At 36.0% G+C, this 21,239-nt stretch overlaps 3 protein-coding genes across 3 annotated transcripts in view; 2 read left to right on the forward strand and 1 right to left on the reverse strand.

The window, feature by feature from the left end:
- Positions 1 to 6,129, forward strand: part of LOC127854733 (partitioning defective 3 homolog) — a 47,788-nt gene extending 41,659 nt beyond the window's left edge. Inside the window, exons 6-7 of the mRNA XM_052389792.1 lie at positions 5,314 to 5,490; positions 5,954 to 6,129. Coding sequence (XP_052245752.1) covers positions 5,314 to 5,490; positions 5,954 to 6,129 — 353 coding nt within the window. The remainder of the gene's footprint in view (positions 1 to 5,313; positions 5,491 to 5,953) is intronic.
- Positions 6,130 to 15,552: 9,423 nt separating this feature from the next.
- LOC127855464 (uncharacterized) overlaps positions 15,553 to 21,239 on the reverse strand; it is a 57,300-nt gene continuing 51,613 nt past the window's right edge. Inside the window, exons 5-6 of the mRNA XM_052391047.1 lie at positions 16,727 to 16,863; positions 15,553 to 15,863 (exon numbers count right to left, since the gene is read on the reverse strand). Of these exons, the coding sequence (XP_052247007.1) occupies positions 15,782 to 15,863; positions 16,727 to 16,863 (219 nt within the window). The 3' untranslated portion in view covers positions 15,553 to 15,781. The remainder of the gene's footprint in view (positions 15,864 to 16,726; positions 16,864 to 21,239) is intronic.
- LOC127855463 (uncharacterized) lies at positions 18,843 to 20,159 on the forward strand. The gene is made up of 2 exons (XM_052391045.1): positions 18,843 to 19,387; positions 19,613 to 20,159. Exons 1-2 carry the CDS (start codon positions 18,871 to 18,873, stop codon positions 20,038 to 20,040), a joined length of 945 nt encoding a protein of 314 aa, XP_052247005.1. The 5' UTR covers positions 18,843 to 18,870; the 3' UTR covers positions 20,041 to 20,159.

Genomic DNA, 21,239 nt, shown 5'->3' on the forward strand with positions numbered 1-21,239 from the left:
AAATTAGCCCGGCAAAATTAGCGGGGGGGTCTTTTTTAAAACCCCACCCCCCTTATTAAACCGTCAGAACATTTTCCGGGCATATCATATAGCGCCGCATCCCGCACCAAAAATGCACACAAGAAAAAAGTGGCTGTGGTGATGATATTTCACATCTACTGATATCAGTATGTGTATGTTGGCCGGAAAATGCAGAAGATTTGAATTTATCAGTCTGAAATCTTTATATCACAACCGATATGTCTGTAATCCAAACCGTTGTAGCTTCACTAATTCACGCCTTGTTTCCATTTAATTTTCCGTGGGTTGAAAAAGTAAAATAGACTTAATTCGAAAACTGAATATGAAACATTTTCTAAGGCAATAATGCGATTGACGAGTTTTAAACGTTTTGCATAAACCGTGCGCTAAAATCCACATTCGTCTCTCAACCATGGGGTATAACCAAGCATAAGCGTGGTCACATCTTTCGCTATACAACTAATTTATTTAAAGAATGATGTAATTCGAGAATCATATGTTTATGCATCGTTTATATATGTATTTTTTAGTGTGTTTTCCTTCCCAAAGTAGTGTAACTCTGGTTTTGCGTCATCGCAGATTGTGTTGATATAATAATTTAAATTGAGGAGATGAAGTAAACAATTTAAAAATGATTAACACATGCCCATGGATATGAAGGTGCACAATTATAATAATCGTTCTCCAGAAAAGACGGAGCGTTAAATGTTACAACCAAGACAATCTAAAAAAGTGCAACGAGACCATTATTTATACTTAGCACTGAATAAAGTAAAAATAAACTCCAAAAACATTATAATAACACTAATTCGTGTCACCGTCAAGCCACTAAGTATTACACGATTTAGAAGATACATCAAACAAAACACTAGCTAAATGTTTAAGTCTCACATGAGGTCGCCTACCGGAAAAAAATACGTAATTGACCGTACATCAAGCATAACGACGTGGAATTTATAACGTTCATAAAATATTCATATATAAAATACCACCACGGTTAGCACAGAAAAAGTCATTAATTCATTTGAGATTCGCTCTTGGAAAACTGGGATTTATGCATGTGCGTAAAGTGTTGTCCCTGATAAGCCTGTGCAGTCCGCACAGAGACGACACTTTCCACTTTTATGTAATTTTTCGTTTAAAGGTAATCTCGTCTTAGCCAAAATTCAGTTTAGGCCGAAAAGACCGGATTAGCCTGCTTGGATTGCACAGGAAAAAGAAAAAGAGACTCATTTAATAAGGTATCATAGAGTATATTCCCCCAGATGGATTGATCTTGCATTCAGGCGCTCAGCAGCCTTTTGTTTTTACAGGTCTATATTTGGTCAATAATTGTGCTTGGGTAATGACCGTTTCAATTATGTGCGTAAAGTAAATGATATACAATGTATGTCAAAAAATGCTCTTCATAACAACTAGGAATGGAAATTAGCCTCGCTCTTCGGAAACGGGGCTTAATGCATTCATGCGTAAACTGACGACCCATATAAGCCTATTAGCCTAGTCCGGACAAGGTAATAAGACACTACACTTTCCGCTTTCATGGATTTTTTTCTCAAATAAAGGTACATATAGTATCTTCTAAACGAAAATCTAGTTTCGGCGGAAAGTGTCGCCCCTAATAGCGTTTGCTGACTGCACAGCCTAATCTGCGACGACACTTTACGCACACGCATTAAGTCCAGTTTCTCAGAACAAAACCAATTTAGTGAACGTTTATTTTACCCAGATGGATTTACGTCCCATTAAGGTGTTAATCAGCCTTTTGTTTTCACATTTTTATATTTGTTAAGCACTTGAGCATGGGTAGTAACCATAACGAAAATTTGCGTATTTAGATTAAATATGCCCCAAATACTGCGCTTTATTTATGTAAGCATCGTTCGAGAATAACAACTGAAATGGGAATCATGTATTCATTTTGAATGCACTATTCGTGTCATATTGGCACAATCTCATTTTATATAAAAAATGCCGATAGTTTGTTATTTCAGTTTTCATCAATTTTGCATCATTTGTCATTAAGACAATACTGGATACTAAAATATCAACAGTCAATCTCTCAATGAGCTGTTAATCGGATTTCACCAAACCGATACACATCCATCAAATATGCAGTATATATGAGCCTCACACTGGGCAAGCGGAGTTTAATGTATGTGCGTAAAGTGTGGTCCCGGATTAACATGTGCAGTCCTTACAAGCACGTCAGGGGATACACTTTCCGCCTTAACTGAATCAGGCCTCACCCACCTCAAGTGAAGGAGATACTTCATTTTAGCGAAAATACCGTAAAGCGGATAATGTCGTCCCTGATCAGTCTGTGCGGACTGCAAAGAATAATCAGGGACGACACTTTACGCACAATATACCCTAAACAGTACTTTCTGTACTGAAACTAACTGTACAATAAAAGCAGTTTAAGGACTTTGAGTTTGAGAGATTTTGTATGCATATTGATTGATATTTTATTATTTTGTCTGTGTGTCGTGTGGTCGAATAATGATAACAATATCGCTTTTAATAAAACGCTGTTTAACCCATTTATGCCTAGCGTCTAGAAAAAAAGGCCTTGGCAAACAGCGTAGACCCAGATGAGACGCCGCATGATGCGGCGTCTTATCAGGGTCTGCGCTGTTTGCTTAAAGGAATTTCTGTAAGAAATATTTTAAATATAGAAATAAATATACTAGACATCCCTTATTTTGGAAATAAATTGATCCAATTTAGAAGGATGGGAGAGTCCATTAGGCATAAATGGGTTAAATCTGAATAATAATAAGTCCAGAATGAGAAACTCAACAGCGTATACAACACATTGACACCTGTTACGACTTAACTCTTATCAAATATGACGGGCACATCTCTGTGAATACTTGACAATCGCTGAAAGGTTGCAAAGATACGACAATTACTGGAATGGACGTTGGATTGAAGCATTCATTATCATTCAATGTGAAGCTTTTTATGCCCCCGGATCGAGAGATCGGGGGTATATTGTTTTTGGCCTGTCTGTCTGTCTGTCATTGTATGTGTGTGTCCCAACACTTTAACCAAAACTTTAACCTTCCTTAAAGTTTCGTCATAACTATTTGAATATTGAAGATAGCAACTTGATATTTGGCATGCATGTGTATCTCATGAAGCTGTACATTTTGAGTGGTTAAAGGTCAAGGTCATCCTTCAAGGTCAAAAGTAAAAAAATAAAAATCCAAGGGAAGTAATAAACTTTAAAAGGGAGATAATTTATAAACCTGCCAAATGATATATTGAAATTTAATTTCAAAGCGGCGCAATAGGTTGCATTGTGTTTCTGACAAACACATCTCTTGTTTTACGAAGAAGTTCATCATTTAATTACTGGAGTAAATATGTGACATTTTGATTACGTACTTGACTGCCTCTATTCAGATTACTGGAACTTACTTTTGATAGGATTTACATCGTTTGCGAAGAGACACACGATATATACGCTAAACTCATGGAAATGCGAAACGATTCAATATTCAAACGTAATTTAATTAAAAAGCGTGTTGTATGCGAATCAAAAACGTGATAATATTATTTTCTTATTCGTTTTGAATGGGAATAATACTTTCATAACGACAGTTTTGCAAATTTCTTAAGTTCACTGTTTGTTTGTTGGCTGAAAATTTTGCAGACAGTATTCAAAAATATGATGAAGCAGTTGATGTGCTAACATCACTTTTTAACATTTTATTCTCTAAGAGAGTCGATAATACTCGACGGTGCTCTAAAATCATTCCACTATGTACAAAAGGCGGATTGTTGAGAGTGCGTTTGGTAAACCGTTAAATCGTTCGCACATTGCATTTTGCGCTCCATTTAATGATTGACAATTGAAAAGCGTGCAAATAAAATTTAATTAAACCATTCCTCCTTAGGGACATTTTCCGCAATTAATAATGGGTTGATGAAATATTTATATTAAAAAAATCAAGTGTGCGAACACAAACAACACCATGGATCAGGTTTCTTATTCTCGACGCAGTTTTAATTTTAGTAAAATACCATATAAATAAACGAATAATATTGTGAAAGCAATCTTGAAGTTGAAGGACTTAAACAATAGGTAACCAATTCTAGAGGCAACAACACATTATTTAAAAACTTGGAAAAATGCAATAATGTTCGTGTCAGACTCATCTTGAGCTGAAATTCATAATAGTTTTTCCAGCATTGTATTCAATGGCCATCCAATTATTTTTTGTATTAACATTTTCTTATTAATTTATTTTGCCCACAAACATGTTAGCAAGGTACCATACATGTTCCTTTTGGATATACATAAATAATTAAAACCATATGTTTTAGAAACGGAGCTTAAATGGATTCACTTGTTTCTGTTCAAAATAAATTGTACTTTTATAGACTGCATCTGCTATAAACGTATGCATTATTTATCGCTGAAATGGAGTTCGAAAATAACCATCACATCACAACAAAGCCGTAGTTAGTAATTTTTAATTGTTTTAAATAATCTCTCGCACTACGGTTGCATCATATTCATCCCTGTGTTGGGCTAGAAAAGTAGTTCGTCTTGAGTCATAGAATTTTAAGTCACATGATCAGTACATTCAAAATGGCGACACCAATTAAAATATCAATAATATAATATTAAAAGTGTTTTATTTCCTGTGTAAGATAACTGAATTTAAATGGACGAGACTTTGAAGAAATAGCTTTGTACATAACAATATGAGGATGTAACAAACCCACGATTAATTTTTTTTTAACTGAAGACTTCAGCAACTAAATAGATTTTTTGAATGGTCTTGAATAAAGCTAAAGCGGTCCATGTGTACTACGAAGAGTGAAAAATGTGTAGCTACTCCGTTTACTACTAAGACAGTGCATCTTAGACTACAGAATGCCATTCCATTATTGAACCGGTCAAACATATCATATGCTCATGTTATTCATGTATTTTTATTTATTTATTTATTATATACCGGGTATGTCATTATCTGACTTGGTGTGTTTCATAAAACAATGGCACTAAAAAATTGTCAACGTGAAACAATGTGTTTGTAATATGAATTGGGCCATACAAATTTGATTTTAATTTAATCGCTCACTTGACGAAATTACAAACCAGGTTGGAATACAAAGAAAACAAGCCAATACAGTAGTTAGCAGTGGAAATGCATATGAACGACGCAGCTGCATAAAAAGAAAGGGACAAACATGCATTAATATGCAAGACTTATACTTTTTAATTCAACTACATGTATACAAACACTTTTTTACAAGCTGCTTTTCAACTTCAAGATCTCGCCAACATACTCTACGAAAGAGCAGGAACATACGGGATGGAGGTCAGCACGGACAAGTCGAAGATAACGGTAAACAGCACGACCAATAACAGAACAGACATCACCATGAACGGCGAGAAGCTAGAAGAAGTGATCAGCTTCAAGTATGTGATCGCAACTCTGTCCAAGAATGGTACCAGTGCCATTGAGGTCCGAATAAGAATTACCATGGCGACCGCAGCGATGGCGAGACTGAGCAGGTTGTGGACAAGCAGTTTCATCAGCTTCACCAGTACAGGCTCTTCAAGTCCCTCGTAGTCTCCATCCAAGTCTACGGCTGCGAGACCTCGACGCTTTATGTGGACACAGACCGCAGGATATAGGCTTTTGAACATAAATGTCTCCGACGACTGCCTCGCATCTCTTACACGGAGCACAAGACCAACGAGTACGTCCGAAACATGACTGCAACACTTGTTGATCCACAAGGGCCTCTTCTGGCGATCGTCAAATGACGAGAGCTGTCTCGGTTTGGACACGTCACTAGACACGACTCTTTGTGCAAGACTGCCCTTCAGGGCACGCTAGAGGGAGGTCGACGTCTAGGCCGTCAAACGAAAAGCTGAAAGAACACATGAATAAATTACTCTCAGCAGCAAATAACAGACCTGACCAAACTGGGGGAGAATTCCTGTATCGTCGCCTCTCATTTTCCCCAAACGGTCAAACCTGTCAACGGAATGATGATGATGATGAAGAAGATGATGAAGAAGAAGGAGATGATTTTGCTGCTGATGATGATGATGATGATGGGCTATACAAAAACCTATAAAAGTATTAACGACAATACAGCCAATTCACAATGTTCAGATCAATGAATTTGTTGGCATTCAGAGACAAATCACCATTCTATACTATGAATATAGGAAGTGTTAATCTATGCTATGAATATAGGAAGTGTTAATATCTTTACCAAAACAAAAGAACTTGTTCCAAAGTCACTTTGAGCTATATAAGTGCCCAAACAGAGTAAATTTGCAAATTTTGTAAAACTAACTTCTCGTAGGGTACAAAGCTGACACATTAAAAATGCTTTCGAAATCACTTACCATATTAACCGTTATTCTTTGAAAGAAACCATTGAACGTAAGGTTCAATGCTCTTTGGAACACTGCTTGAAGATTGCATTTGTTAGTTTTCACCGTCTTGTTATTGTATCTTTTAAGACATTTATTTTATATGACATAGCATTAATACATGATCATGTTATAACATCATAGTATGCTTGTAAGGACTTTGTCTGTATAAATCCTCCAGCAAGACAAAATACACATTTTGTATAGCATCGGTTTTCAATTCACAAGTATGTATGAATTGTAATCCTGGATCATAGGCTATGTGAGCAAAGTTTTATTATCTGTGAAAACCTTTTTATATATAATTAGATAATTGAACAAAACAAGATTTCCAGATACACGTTAATTCCACCAGCTGTCAAAGGGTACTTTTTTCCACAAGTCTATGTTAGCTAATTGATATTACAAACTGAATGATGTATTGCCATAGTCAACTGATGACATACACGGTAATCCTTCTGCTCGCATAATAGTCTTTGTTTATTAAAAGTGTTTTGTATATCAAAGTTTTGTGGAACAAAGCCACCACCGCTTTAGATACAGCAAACACCAGTGTGATAGCAATTAATCGACTTTTCTTCACAAGCGCCTAATTAAATTCAGTTTTTATGCTATTGGCTTTTGCCAATAGACTTTTGTAAACCGCAAATCAGAAAAAAACGTATCGCAGTCAGGTGCGTGTTTATCCAAAGACACCCGGATGATGACAGACGATATAGATAACGTTTACAAGGGAGATAATGTTTCGCAGCAGTCGATGAACGTGTGCGCGGGGCAGTGGTAGTGCATCCTGACGACGCGGGTTCGAATCTCGGCGACGTCTTTTTTTTGTTCAACTTTTTTCTTACTATAAAAAATAGTTAAAACTATTTAACACATTAAATATTTGTAAGCAATCATATGTTATGACATTAGCACATGTCTAAATTTGTTAACAATTCCCTTAAAACGTGGATGGGAACGATATTTGAATTAAATTACCGTAGTTTCACAACTTGTTTCATATATTTCATCATTCCATTAACTATGTTCCTAACATTTTTCGCTATAATTTTTGCATACTCAGTCTTGTCTTTTTAACAAAGTGAATCTCGTCGAAATTGATTTTGAGATAACATACGTTTTCAATGTATTTATTAATGGGGATGGTAAATTTAAATAGTTTTAACGGAGCAAATAGTTGTCTTGTTTCTTGCAGATTTTTAGGGCTGTTATATCGTAAAAATCTGTGAAGGCAAACATTTACCTTGCGATTTTGGGAAGCAAGAGAGGGAGGGGGGGGGGGTCAAATAACAGTATTTTGATAGAAATATGCAAATTATGTTGCATGTTATTTGAACTTATTTAAATTATTTGGAAATAATAACTTAAACATTCAGACAACAACAACTACTGGTTCCTTTCTGCTTAAATCAAAATAAAGCGATCGTATAGTAACAAATGAAACAATAAATGCAGTGATATCACTTTGACATTATCCTCAAAAGTCGTTCAGTCTCGTAAATAGTTTTGATGTTATGATAACGTTTATTAAAACTAGAGTTTAAATAAACTTCTAGTCGTTCAGAAATAACATGTACATCCGGTCATTTATTTGCTCGCAAATTACCAAGCTCCCTTGATACACATTTCTGATCTTCCGATTGATATAGGATGGTTTCATCACTTATTGTTTTATGTATTTGTACTTATTCTTAAAAAAACGTTTGTTTTTTATAGCCTTTTAGACTTTCATTCAGTCAATTATTTCTTAAACATTTACTTCAGCAGAAACGTCCCTGTATTTAACCAATAGACTTTCAACGCCGTCGGCGCTCTCGTTTTTTCTCATTCGAAGTGCTTGAGATATTTTCGTATAGTCACCATTACATGTAGATCATTCGTACACAAGCCAAAAGCCATTATGTACCTTAACCGCTCACCTGCGTTTACGGAAAATAGTCGTTTAAAACTGAATGTGTTGATCTAATTTTCATCCCATTTGACGCAGATTCTAAGATGACCCAGCTTATTGTCAAAATACACATTCTGATCAAGTTGCAGCACGACGGAGTTATACATTTTGCCTCTTTAATAGTAACTAGGTTTAAAGATTTTGGTGTGTGTCCTAGTTTACGACGCACCAGACCAAGATTAAAACTTGGCCTAGACATTGTAAAAATGAACATTCTATATCCAAGTTTCATATAAATTGAGTCATAAATATTCCTCGTGTAGAGGTGAGAGAGCTTCTTTTTACATTTTACTAAGGGACCTAAGTTTTTTCACGCAAGTGACATAGATTAGACCTTGGCCTATATACTGTCAAGATATAAAATTGTCATAGAAATGTTCGTTTAAAGGAGAACTCGTCTTAACGTAAATCCAGTCCACGCGGAAAGTGTCTTTCCAGATTAGCTTCTGAGCAGTGAACAGGCTAATCTGGGACGATACTTTACACACATGCGTTAGGCCTGGTTTAGAGACCGTATAATAGGTTTTATCATGAAACGAATGACATCATATGACAAGCAGCCTTGCTCCATTCACATATCATTGCACACTTTTCGTTTACGTCGTCATGAAAAGACATCATAATGAATTAATTATTATTAATATTTGATCACACTTCGATAAACAGACATACCAAAATGTAGAGTTTCATTGTATTGCCATGATAGAGTGCACTACTCGATAAACAAAAAAATAAATAAAAAATATTATGTTTGGTCATTGGCAACGGCAGGTAGCAAAATAAATCCTTACATAAGAACTTGTTTCGTTCACAACATGATTCTTCATGCGATTTACTTCATGTAATGCGCGCGCGTTAATTTTTGTCTGAGTGATTATAATTCATAATTAAGCCGTGCGCTATAAAGAGGGGGTTTAATTCAAGTGCGTAAAGTTTCGTCCCAGATTAGCATGTGCATTCCGCACAGGCTAATAAGGTACAATACTTTCCTCTTCGATGTTTTTTTTTGTTCAAGGAAAGTCTCTTCCTAGCAAAAAGTTCAGTTTAGGCGGAAAGTGTCGTCCCTCATTAGCCTGTGCAAACTGCACAGGCTAATATGGGACGACACTTTACGCATATGCATTAAACACCTTTTTCACAAAGCACGGCTTATAATGACTCGATCTCATCCAATGAAGCTAGATGTGTATGCATTTTGTGATTTGTCCTTATATGACATTTAAGCAAGTGTCGCTACACACTGAGAACAATCAATCAATGTAATAATGCAAAATACTCATAATTGATAGGCACATGTATCTGATGACATTAACTTGTGTTTTGTAATCAGATTTCTATGGTTCTTGCTGACTTGTGTTACATTGAAAAATCGCGTTTTACCATTTTATCACATGAATGTCAAATCATTCGAACTTTATAGAATTGTCTGTACAATCTGCAACATCTAAACTGTGCTCGTTTTATATTTATTGATTTCGGCTTTTCATTTTAATACTGTCTTTATATTATATTTTAACAGTAAAATTACATTTGTGTGCGCACTAAAAAGATATGTTTACTAAACTTCTGTCATTTTTGTTATTGAAGAGTTGTAGCTATAAAATCAATATATTTTTTGCTTTTTGCTTCGTGATTTTTTTTTCAAAAAATGCACCTTCGACTGTCAGTAAACAGTCATAGCGTCTTCAAAATGATAGTTCTTAATGTTGATATTGAAAATGGTACTTCACAATTCACCGCCGCCAAACCTTATTTCCAAATCAAAGTTACAACAATAGTAAATGCTTCCGATGTTGCGTGTTCTTGTGAATGCCTTTATCCCACTTATTAAGAGAAGTGCTTAGAATAATGTAATACAATTAATTGAAAATGTTATATTCATGAAGACCTTTCCTTAAAAGATTGATGTGATGTTGACAGATAAATACTATATTGCCAATTTATATGACTGCGATTCCAGCATAACTAACAAGCATGCAATGAAACGTAGTGCCGATCTTTAACTTAGTTAAGAGTCTAGTTAGTTTTCAATCGACTTTGTTAAATTCGGAAATGTTCACTACATAACTTGTAAAGTTTGAGATGATTGTTTCTATAAAAGATCATATTTGTTAAATAAAATACTTTAATAAATAACATTTAAAAAAAAAGAAATTGGGAAGATTTCTGCGTGATATCTCACGTTTTTGTTTAAGTGGAGGATAATAAAAATAAGAAAAATAACCAAAACGCCTAGCCGATCTATCTTCGCTCATATTTTTTTATTTTGCGATTTTACTAAAAGAAAATGCAATTTCATTTTGAACATGCCTTTATCCTTGTAAAAGGCGTTCACGGATGAAACCGAAACACGTTCATGTTGCAAACCATTTGATCACACTTATATTGGAGATCACGAGGTATGATTTTCCGAGTTATTCACCAGAGCAGACTAAATATGTCGCCTATGTTCCCTGTTAAAGTGTTACCGAGCGCCAACGCGGGCATATACGACGACGAAGACCTTGCCAGCTACCTGTCCCAGTCACGGGGCGACGAAATCCAGTATCAGGGGGACTTACGGGACAAGCGTGGCATGTGCCGCCCGGGATTCACCTACCAGGCCATACTGAGGGACTGCGTCCCCTCCCTCGGGGTAGGGAAAATAACAATACGTTGCAATAAAAATGAGCCAAGCTTTGAGAAAACGGGGTTTATTGCATGTGCATAAAGTGCATATTAGCTTCTGCAGTTCGCAAATGCTAATCAGGGAAGACCCTTTCTTCTGTCATGGTATTTTTCGTTTAAACTAAGTCTCTTCTTAGCAAAATCTAGTTTAGGAGGAAAGTGTCATCTCTGACTAGCCTGTTCGGAATGCATGCATACAATCCCGTTTTCACAGAGCAATGTTCAATCTTCATGCGATATGGAATCATTGTCATGGCACAAACTACCACATGACGAGGACGTTTTTACTAGATGTAATCATTTCCTTTAGCGACAACGCTTGTTAAAACAACTAAATAGTCAGTCGAAAAAAAGAGTACGAATATCCGCCTCATTCTTGAAAAGCAGAGCTTAATGCATACGCGTATACTATCGTCCCTTATAAGCCTGTGGTAATGCACAGGTTTATCAGGGACGACAATTACTGATTAAATGGTCTTTTTCGTGTAGTCATTTCTTAGCAAAAATGCAGTCTATACGTAAACTTGTGTTACTGATTAGGCTGTAATAACCTGGGACGACACATTACGCACATGTATTAAGCCTAGTTTTTTTTTCAGAGCGACACTCAAATGTTTATGAAATATGAAATCTTGTCAAGGCACAAATGGGCGCATGACGAGAAGTAATAGTTTCCTAAAGCAGCAATGTTTACTTAAAATTTGCGTAAATTGTCGTTCCAGAGTAGCCTGTGTTGTTTGCACAGGCTCATCAGGTACGACACTTATATGCAATTTACGGTTTACGCTTTTTAGCATGTTTTTCGTTAAAAAAAGTCTTTTGTAAATTAACATCAAGTCTAGGTGGAAAGTGTCGACTATTATTAGCCGGTGTGGACTGCACAGGCTAATATGGGACAACAATTTACGCACATGCAGTAAGCCCAGTTTTCCCAGAACGAGGTTAATGTTAATTCATGCAAAGTACATATATTGTGATCAAGTAACTCATAATGAACAGAGTGATTTGCATAGATAAAAATAAAGTCAACATCCACTAGCCATTTTGTACATTAACATGCGCTATAACTGTCAAGTTGATTACGCATTGAAATGCAAACGTGATAGTTTACAGTTTGTATATAACCTACACATTCCACATTAAATTTGAGCCTCGCTCTAGGAAAACCGGTCTAAATTCATGTGCGTGAAGTGTCGTCGCAGATTAGCCTGTGCAGAGTGCACGGGCTTATATGGGACGACTTTTTGCGCACATACGTTAATTCCGGCTTTCCAGGAGCGATGCTCATATTCACGTACAGAGTTAAAAGCGTTAACCCTAGACTGTGTTAGCGTTTCCATTTTTCAGGCGCTTCGAGACAGGAATCGTACCGGTAGAGGCAGACGTGGTCTGATGTCATGGTATAGGTAACCTACTGTTCTGAAGTCATTGTTCAAGTAGACATCCGGTGCAAGGTCACCACGTGGTCATCATGATTGTGTTTGTATCACATGTGTATTTCGTGCAGTTATTAAGCACTTACATAACGTGACCATAATTGAATCGAACATCGACATTTCATTGTTTTTTTGTGTGTTATTTTTATCGTTCGTTTCTTTAGTGCCTATTATTGAAACATAACGTTACGAAATAATGAGTTTTGTTAACAGATAATATGCCAATGTTTTGATAAGATTTTCCCTTAATATTCTAAAGTGCGTTCATCTAATTTCGTTCATCGAATAAATATGGTTTTATTTGATCACAAATACTATTGGACGTGTTTCTAAAGTTTGTTATGTATTTTTGTTTATGACAATAAGTAATCGAATCGAGTTAGTTGTGTTGCTTTAAAATCCTAAGAATATGCTTACTTTGAAGGAACAATACCTTGTCCTCATGTTGTGAATTTAATTAGAATTGACGTACGTATTTAATTGAAACTGCTTTAGCTTAAGTCACATATGATAAAAATAGCCTAGGTATTCACCCTTTTCCCGATAGCTTTTTACTAGGGATGTCAACGAATATCCGAATATTCGGTCCCGCAACGAATATCCGAATACTATTTTCCGAATCGAATATTCGGAAGATAACAAATTTAAAAATCGAGTAACTTCAAAGACTTCGTATTCGTGAAATTTGCTTCAAACATTGTTTAAAAAAGTTGTTCCTTGTGCCATAGTGTTTATTCCGGTAGGCGCGATAATGCGTCGCTATGGTGATGACAGTATACCTGTCATAAAACCCGGTGATTGCCTACCTTTAGGAAACTTCAATTGAACAAAGACAATTAATTTGTGTCAAAATTATGATGCAAATCGCGTCGGCAATTAAAAACACCGACCCGCACTTGATATAATGACTCGAAAATGATCAAAGATTAAATGAGTAAAGGAAAAGCCGAATTGGTGTAAAAATAAATAAGAACTTACGTCAAAGATTTTTTTCATTGACGTAAATCGCGTTCTCCAATCAAAAATGTTATTTTTTGCTCTCATTAAATTGAGTAAATGCGTATCGTATCGTTAAAATCACGTCGTCCAATAAAAAAAAAAAGCGTTTAGAAAATAATTTTCTCAACCTCTTACGAGTATTGTAAATATTATGTTTCTCATTCTATTGTTGCTGTACAATATTCAAAATTTAAAAACAGTTTTTGTCATTAAATTTTAGCAAATAAATCTAGCTAAAAACAGTCACTATATCAAAATAAACAAAAGTCATCCAAAATTATCAAATTTATATGAACGTTTTGAAATTTTTGACGTTATTAACACTGAAAGCTAGACGTGGCTGTTACCGTTCAATTTCCGCAAGAATGAACCCACCTACCTTCCAATTCCCCGATTCCCCTACCCATCTCCCTCTCAATGAAAAAAAATCCGATTCCTTTGTTCGATCAAGCTTTTAAACAAATATTCACGTATATTTGATCAACATCTAATAAAAATTAAGCAACAAAATCAACTTCGAATTAGCGACGGCAACGCTGTCTCAATATTTAGTCACTTCCGTTGAACTTCCGGTAAAAACGAAAGTAGAATTCATGAAGTGATAGTACGGTAAACAAAGTTGATTTTGTTCTTTTTTTTCCAACAGATGTTGACCGAATATCCGAATATTCGTTCGGAAGGATGACCGAATATTCGAATACCAAAATCGGTATTCGTTGCCATCCCTACTTTTTACCTAATGTTTTAGCTATTACATATCTTTTGAATGTGAAGCACTTCGACAAATATATTGTAAATTCTATCTGTTCTAATGAAGCAACTAATATATTGACTTGTATTATATTTTTATCTCGTGAACACAATTGTTTCATAAAAAATAACTTGCTACTTGATTTGAATGTTTTGTATGCCAAGTAGAACACACTCGAGCAGCTGTCTCTTTTTTGTAGACTACACTCGTTGACACTCTGACTTATATATTTTATTATATGAGCCTTGTTCTGAGAAAACTGGTTTTAAAGCATGTGCGTAAAGTGTCATCCCAGATTAGCATGTGCTAACGGACTGCACATGCTAATCTGGGACGACACTTTCCGCACTTGCATTATGCCCAGTTTTACCAGAACGTGGCTCATATATTTCACGAACCTTCACATGCAGCTGTGTTATAACATGCGTATAAATACATGTGTACACTTAAAGTTATCAACATTAAATAATTTAGCAGCAAAAAATGTATTTTTATCAAATAAATTTTAACGACTTTAAGTATTTTCACAATACATGTACTTCATTTCAGAACTTGTTTTATAATGCATTAAACTAAAACAAAAATGTCGTCTTTGTAACTTATTATATCACTTAAAAGTGTGGATTTTTAAAGAAGTCATAGATTATGAAGAAAACAAGACATACGTCCTGAGCATAACATGGATATTTTAATATACATCCAAACAATTTTCACAAACGGACCCGACAAATAGATGTCATCTTACCTTGAGGTATGTAGCGAAAATATAAAAATAAAACATATGATTCTTGTTCTTTGAAAATTTGGCAAAATGAATGTTCGTTAAGTGTCGTCCCAGATTAGCCTCTGCAGTCGGCACAGGCTAATCAGGGACGACACTTTCTGCTTTAATGGTATTTTTCGTTTAAAGGAAGTGCCTTTTTACCGAAAATCTAGTTTAAGCGGAAAGTGTCGTCCCTGATTAACCTGTGCGGACTGCACAGGCTATCTGGGACGACACTTTACGCACATGAAGTATGCCCAGTTTTCTCAGAACACGACCCATATTTTGTACTGATTCAAATGACATATTATTAAATGAATGAGAATTCATGTATGGGTGACTGTACACCAGTTTTAATGTCAATATAAAAATGCAGCCTTCCTTAAATTATTTAAAAATGTATCATAATGTATTTACAATATTCTGTTCAATATTAGAAAAAATACACGTTCTTCCTGAAAATATTGACTACACATACAATCAACACTGAATAAAAATAAAATATCAATCATATGAAAAATATACGTAGTTGTATATAACATATAGAAATCATAAGTTATTAATGATTTTTATGAGGCTATTATATGAATCATGCAGCATCCATAATTGTTACAAAAGTGATGAAATACACGAGCATTTTGGATATAATTCATACTTTTCATTTTTAACACTTATTTAACATACTTGCGAACAGTTTGAGACCCGTAAACACAACTGTTAACGGCATAAAGTGTCATAAGCTGACATTGTTGTTGTTTAATCCCGCCCTCGCTACAGCTCATCGTAGACTTTCTTGGCCATCAGTCTCCTCAGCTTGACTGCCAAGATAATGGAGACCACAAGCAGAAGTCCCAACACAACTTTGAAATAGAAATGAGCCATGCTCTGGGTACAAACGGGGCTTCACACAGTTGTACATGTGTTAAAAGTGTTGCCCCAGATTAGGCGGAGCATCCCCCACAGGCTAATTATGGACGACACTTTCCGCCTTTATAGAATTTTTCGTTTAAAGGATGACGCTTAAAAAACAGTCGAGGCGGCGAGTAACATCCATAATAAGCCTGTGCTGACTGTACAAGTATTTTGGGACGACACTTTACGCACATGTATTATTCCCGGTTTACAGGGAGCTAGGCTCAAAACAATATACCGGTAGAATGATACGGTTCTTACAATGCGTAACAATGCACAATCTTATCATTAAAATTATAGGCCACTGAATGCAAATTGGTGTACTTTAGAGTACAAAGGTTTCATGCTTAGCACGTTTTAATTCTACCTTTTACATTGCGATTAGAAAATGTTGATATTGAAATCGTATAAACTAAATTAAACATCTGACAATCCTTTATGTCATAAATGTGATCATTGTTCAAAGTAAAAAAAACAGCACAGCAACCATGCAACAAGTGCGAAGCAATCACATAAATAACGAAGTCCATATATGAGCCTCGCTCTGGTAAAACGGGGCGAAATGCACGAGCGTAAAGTGTCGCCCTAGATAAGCCTGTGTAGAGGACTAATCAGGGACGACACTTTCCGCCTCAAGTGGATTTTCGTTTAGAAAAGGTCAGCTTTTAACGAAAAATATCAGAGACGCGGATATTTTCGTCACTGCTTAGCGTTCGTGGACTACACAAGCTAATCCGGGACAACAATTTATAAACATGCATTAAGCCCTATTTTCCCAGAGCGCTACATATATGTGTCTACAGCAACGTACGAGACGCCGATAAGTGCATCCTTAAGACCGGAAGTTCCTGCACAGGCCGGGCATCTTGTGGTGGGTTCCATTGTCGTGGATATCGAGGTCAGCGGAGTCCCCTGGGGACAGCACAGCGGACTTCGCAGCTCAAAATACTGCCTTGTGGAAAGGACAAACGGTGCTTATAGTAAATTTAACATGATGACAAATATAACTTGTAATTAGGTAAAACATAAATTTTATAAGTACGTACGAAATCATGTGACTGTTGACTCGGCGGCCCGAGCGCGACGAGTTTGGTAGTTGCTTCCATTGACACATATCAGTCGAATGTGGGCGGAGCTACAATATAAACGAGCATCGCTCTGGAAAAACGGGGCTTAATGCAAGTGCGTAAAGTGTCGTTCCAGATTATCCTGTGAAGTCCGCACAGGCTAATCAGGGATGGCAGTTTCAGCTTTTATGTAATTTCCTTTGAAAGGTAGTCTCTTCTAAAAGAAAATCCACTCTAGGCGGAAAGTATCGTCCCTGATTAGCCTGAACGAACTGCACAGGCTAATATGGGCTTTACGCACATGAATTAAGCCCCGTTTTCCCAAAGCGTATATCACACACTTTAGTTATCAACATATAGTTCACTAGCTTCAAAATGATACTTATGAACTCTAATTGCGTGGCTTTGGGACGAGATAAATGTGTCATTTGGGTGTTGTATTCGATGCTATGATCCAGTATTAAATATAAAAAACAAAAACTGAAATCTAATTTTTATAATTGCATATATTGTATAATTGACAATTAATTAAAACTAAATAATAGCTCACCCATAGTAAATACTTGACTATATAAAATATATTTAATGATGCAATTAATTAAACAAGATGCAAAATAATGTTATATATAAAATAGAAATCTTACCAAGCCGGGCAACTTTCTAGTCAAATAAGTCTTTGTTCCTTTGCAGGATACTTAAATAGCACAAAGACGGCACACTTGTGTGACAATTTTGTAAATGTGTAAGGTTTCTTGTTTCAAAAAGTGAAATTTAAACTAATTAATTACTTTGAATGGAAATTATATTAAAACGTGCTCAATACAGTGAGCAGTTATCACAGTTCAATAACACAGAATCTTTCACACATTGCACCGATTAATAATGGACAACTGGGCTTAATACATGCGCGTAAAGTGTTGTCCCACATTAGACTGTGAAGTCTGCACATACTAATCAGGGACTGCATTCTCCACTTTTATGGTATGTTTCGTTTGAGGAGGTCTCGTCTTTATGAAAAGTCTGTTAAGGTTCAAATTGTCGCTACTGATAAGCCTGTGCGTACTGCATCGTCTAATCTGGGGCGACACTTTACGCATTAGCTTTAATATCGTTCTCCCAGAACGAGGCTCAAGTGAACATCCTTCCGATAATACATTCACATAGTTTTACTGACCTTGTATCTGCCTTGTAGACAAGTTCCACGCTGTTATCGGATGTATTGGTTACAAATTCATAGGTGTTCTGATATCCCAACGGCGTATTTAGGTCATATGGGATGGCAGATTCTATTTTGCACACCTGCAAATAAGCATGCTATATTATTATGTAACAACAAAAGTAAATTGCGGTCATATTTGTTAAAGTCTGCGTATAATGAGATTTCAAACGTCACAAATAAAACGATATTCCGTGTGCCATGATGTAAATTCATTACTCGGTATTATTTTTTCAATTTCAATTTTCGTTGATTTCGTGAGTGACCGATTTTTACCGTAAATCCTTTTTTATACAAATCAGACATCCACGAATGTACTTGTCCACGAGACAGTCTTTTTTTAACCACGAAATTTCATGCCCGCGAATAAAAATAATTTTACATTTTTATCGTCGGCAAGACGGCAACATGAAAAGTCACAGAGGAGGAGGAAATAATAATTTTATAAGCACCGAAAAAAATATTGAATAGCAACAATTATTTTATTTTATTACAACTTAACGTAAACTGAGACCACACATTATTTTCATAAATGTGGAGCTATAATAAGGAGGAAAAAATATTTTGTTCCGTTTGTTAAGTGATCATCTAGAAGAAGTCGTGCCAGCACAAAGAGATAAGACATGGTCGGCCGTGTTGTACAAGGTTAAAACGTTGGCACTCTCGAAGTACATGTTCATTGTTAAAATGAAGACCATATTGTCAGTTGGGGCATTTTGTGTATCAATATTGTTCATGCACATTGAAGCAAATACAGATGTCGAATTTCACTCAATACTTGCTAGGCTTTCTTTGCTCGAAGAAAAACAAGCATCTTCTGACAAACGAATCGCTGCACTTGAATGGGAAAATAAGTTGTCACAGAAACGAATAAAGGACTTAGAAAAATACAAGACATATTCCGACCGAAGAGTCGTTGCGCTTGAAAGAAAAAATGCATTATGTAACAGAAAGAATAATGAACTTGATATTCTAATGAAACAGTATGCACACAAGGTCGCAATCGAAACCGACAAGTTGCTGTCTGAGAAAAACAACACAATGGACGGATACGATAAGACACTTTCTTACAGGGAAGTCACATCGTTTGTGAATGACAAGAATAGATCGGACAGAACCCTCGCCAAGCCGAATGGTAAAGATGATAAACTCACTGCTGCGGATGAAATGGCAAATCGGCTTACTGCTGGTAACGTTTTGTCATTGTTTGTATAAATATCTGTTTACATCAATGTTTTCTTAGTATATCTTCATGGGCTGTGTTTAAATTTCAACGATTTTCTACGCCCCTGACTATTAATTGTAGAACATCCAATGTTGTAAAATAATTAATACATTTTGATAAATATTTACAGATTTCAAATCCTTCGGAATATATAACAAAATATTAAAATCAATTTCAATGTCGTTACAGTTGTTCAGTCTGAGCACAGAAGAGTTGTTGCAGAGGGGATTGTAGCATTTTCTGCAATGAAGGCAGCAGGCCAAGAACATATCGGACTTAATCAGAACATTATCTTCGAGCAGGTTCTTACAAATGAAGGGGGCGGATACCACCCTAACCACGGTGTATTCACAGCCCCTCAATCTGGCGTTTACGTATTCTCGTCATCGATTATGGCTACTGCAAATGGGGAGATTCATACTGCGATAGTACATAACGGAAACGCTGTCGCGCGTATGTTTGCTCATTCCGTTGGCACTCACGACCAAGGAAGTCAGACGGTTGTTCTTAGGCTGAATGCTGGGGACGAAGTAGCTGTTCAAAATATTGACATTTCAGATGACCGAATTTATGGAGCGCTGTATACGTCCTTCAGCGGATATTTGTTACTTCAATAAACAAGTAGTGCGGGCTAAAGAGGATGTCAACTGTTGAAATATTATTTGACCAATGCAACTAAATGGGCCGGTACTTATGCAATGCTCACATTGTATAAATAAAATAAAATTGTGATGTAGCAGTTCTCTTGATTTCACAGTATATGGACATATTTTCAATGTGATTATCCGTTATTGCTTTAAACTATGAATTACGATGCTATGATGTTGAAGTTGTGTGTTTTGTGAATAATCCTGTATTGTTTTAGGGCGTTTAGTCCAATTTTTTGTGTGGGCTGTACGGCTAGCGAAGTGGTTGGTACACTCGCTTCTAACCTAGGCGATTCGGGTTCAATGCCCGCTCCCGTTTGCTTAGTGGTCACCATATTGGACAGGTGGGGTTTTCTTCTGGGTACTCCGGTTCATACCCACCCCCCCCCAAACCCCCCCCCCCCCCCCAAAAAAAAAAAAACTCAACCCTACACAGAAAATGAAATATATCGCAGTAACAACAGATAGCTAGAAATTGCAGCTATAATTTAACCATTCGTCCCATTTTTTGAGAGTCTAGTAAGCTAACTAGTTCCTCACGTAAGAGTAGCCAGTCAAGTGTGTGAAACTGCACATACATGTACATTGAGGCGGCTGGTAAAACCACTGACTCTTCAATAATGTCTGATACTTATATATCATGTTATACGTCTCAAATGTTCTTGTTTATAATAATTATATAGCATGCGACTGATCAGATAGATTGCAGAAAACATCATAATTTATTATATGCATTTAAATCCCAGTTAACGGAAATTAAAACCTAGCTTCGTCATAATGGATTCTCTCGCATTAGACTTATTACTCCTTTATAAATCATATATCTACAGTGCCGCGGAGATTGCTCTCCTGACTGAAACAATCTAATTACAATAACAATATTGTAACATCCAACACTATATATACAGTTTGTCACAAATTAACGTTCATCGTTTTCATTTACCCTAAAAACGATCATAAATGAAGCATTTAACCGTCATCTTACTAGCGAATTGACAACGTTAACAACACCTTACTACTTAGAGGCTTCCTACTTTTTGGCATTATGTCCTATGCACCTATAAATGTATTGAAAACTCCACAACCAGTAAATTAAATTTATTATTCCATAGTCCTATCTGTTTTGGTAACTTTCAATGTAATATTATAAAATATTGCGAAATTAATAA

This window comes from Dreissena polymorpha, chromosome 13, assembly GCF_020536995.1.
Source record: "Dreissena polymorpha isolate Duluth1 chromosome 13, UMN_Dpol_1.0, whole genome shotgun sequence".
Taxonomy (NCBI): Eukaryota; Metazoa; Mollusca; class Bivalvia; order Myida; family Dreissenidae; genus Dreissena; species Dreissena polymorpha.

Bases quoted from the DNA above. Each gene is read 5' to 3' on its own strand.
- LOC127855463 (XM_052391045.1), top strand. From the start codon at position 18,871: ATGTTCATTGTTAAAATGAAGACCATATTGTCAGTTGGGGCATTTTGT. The intron at 19,388-19,612 runs GTAACGTTTTGT...ATGTCGTTACAG, and splicing joins GGCAAATCGGCTTACTGCTG to TTGTTCAGTCTGAGCACAGA.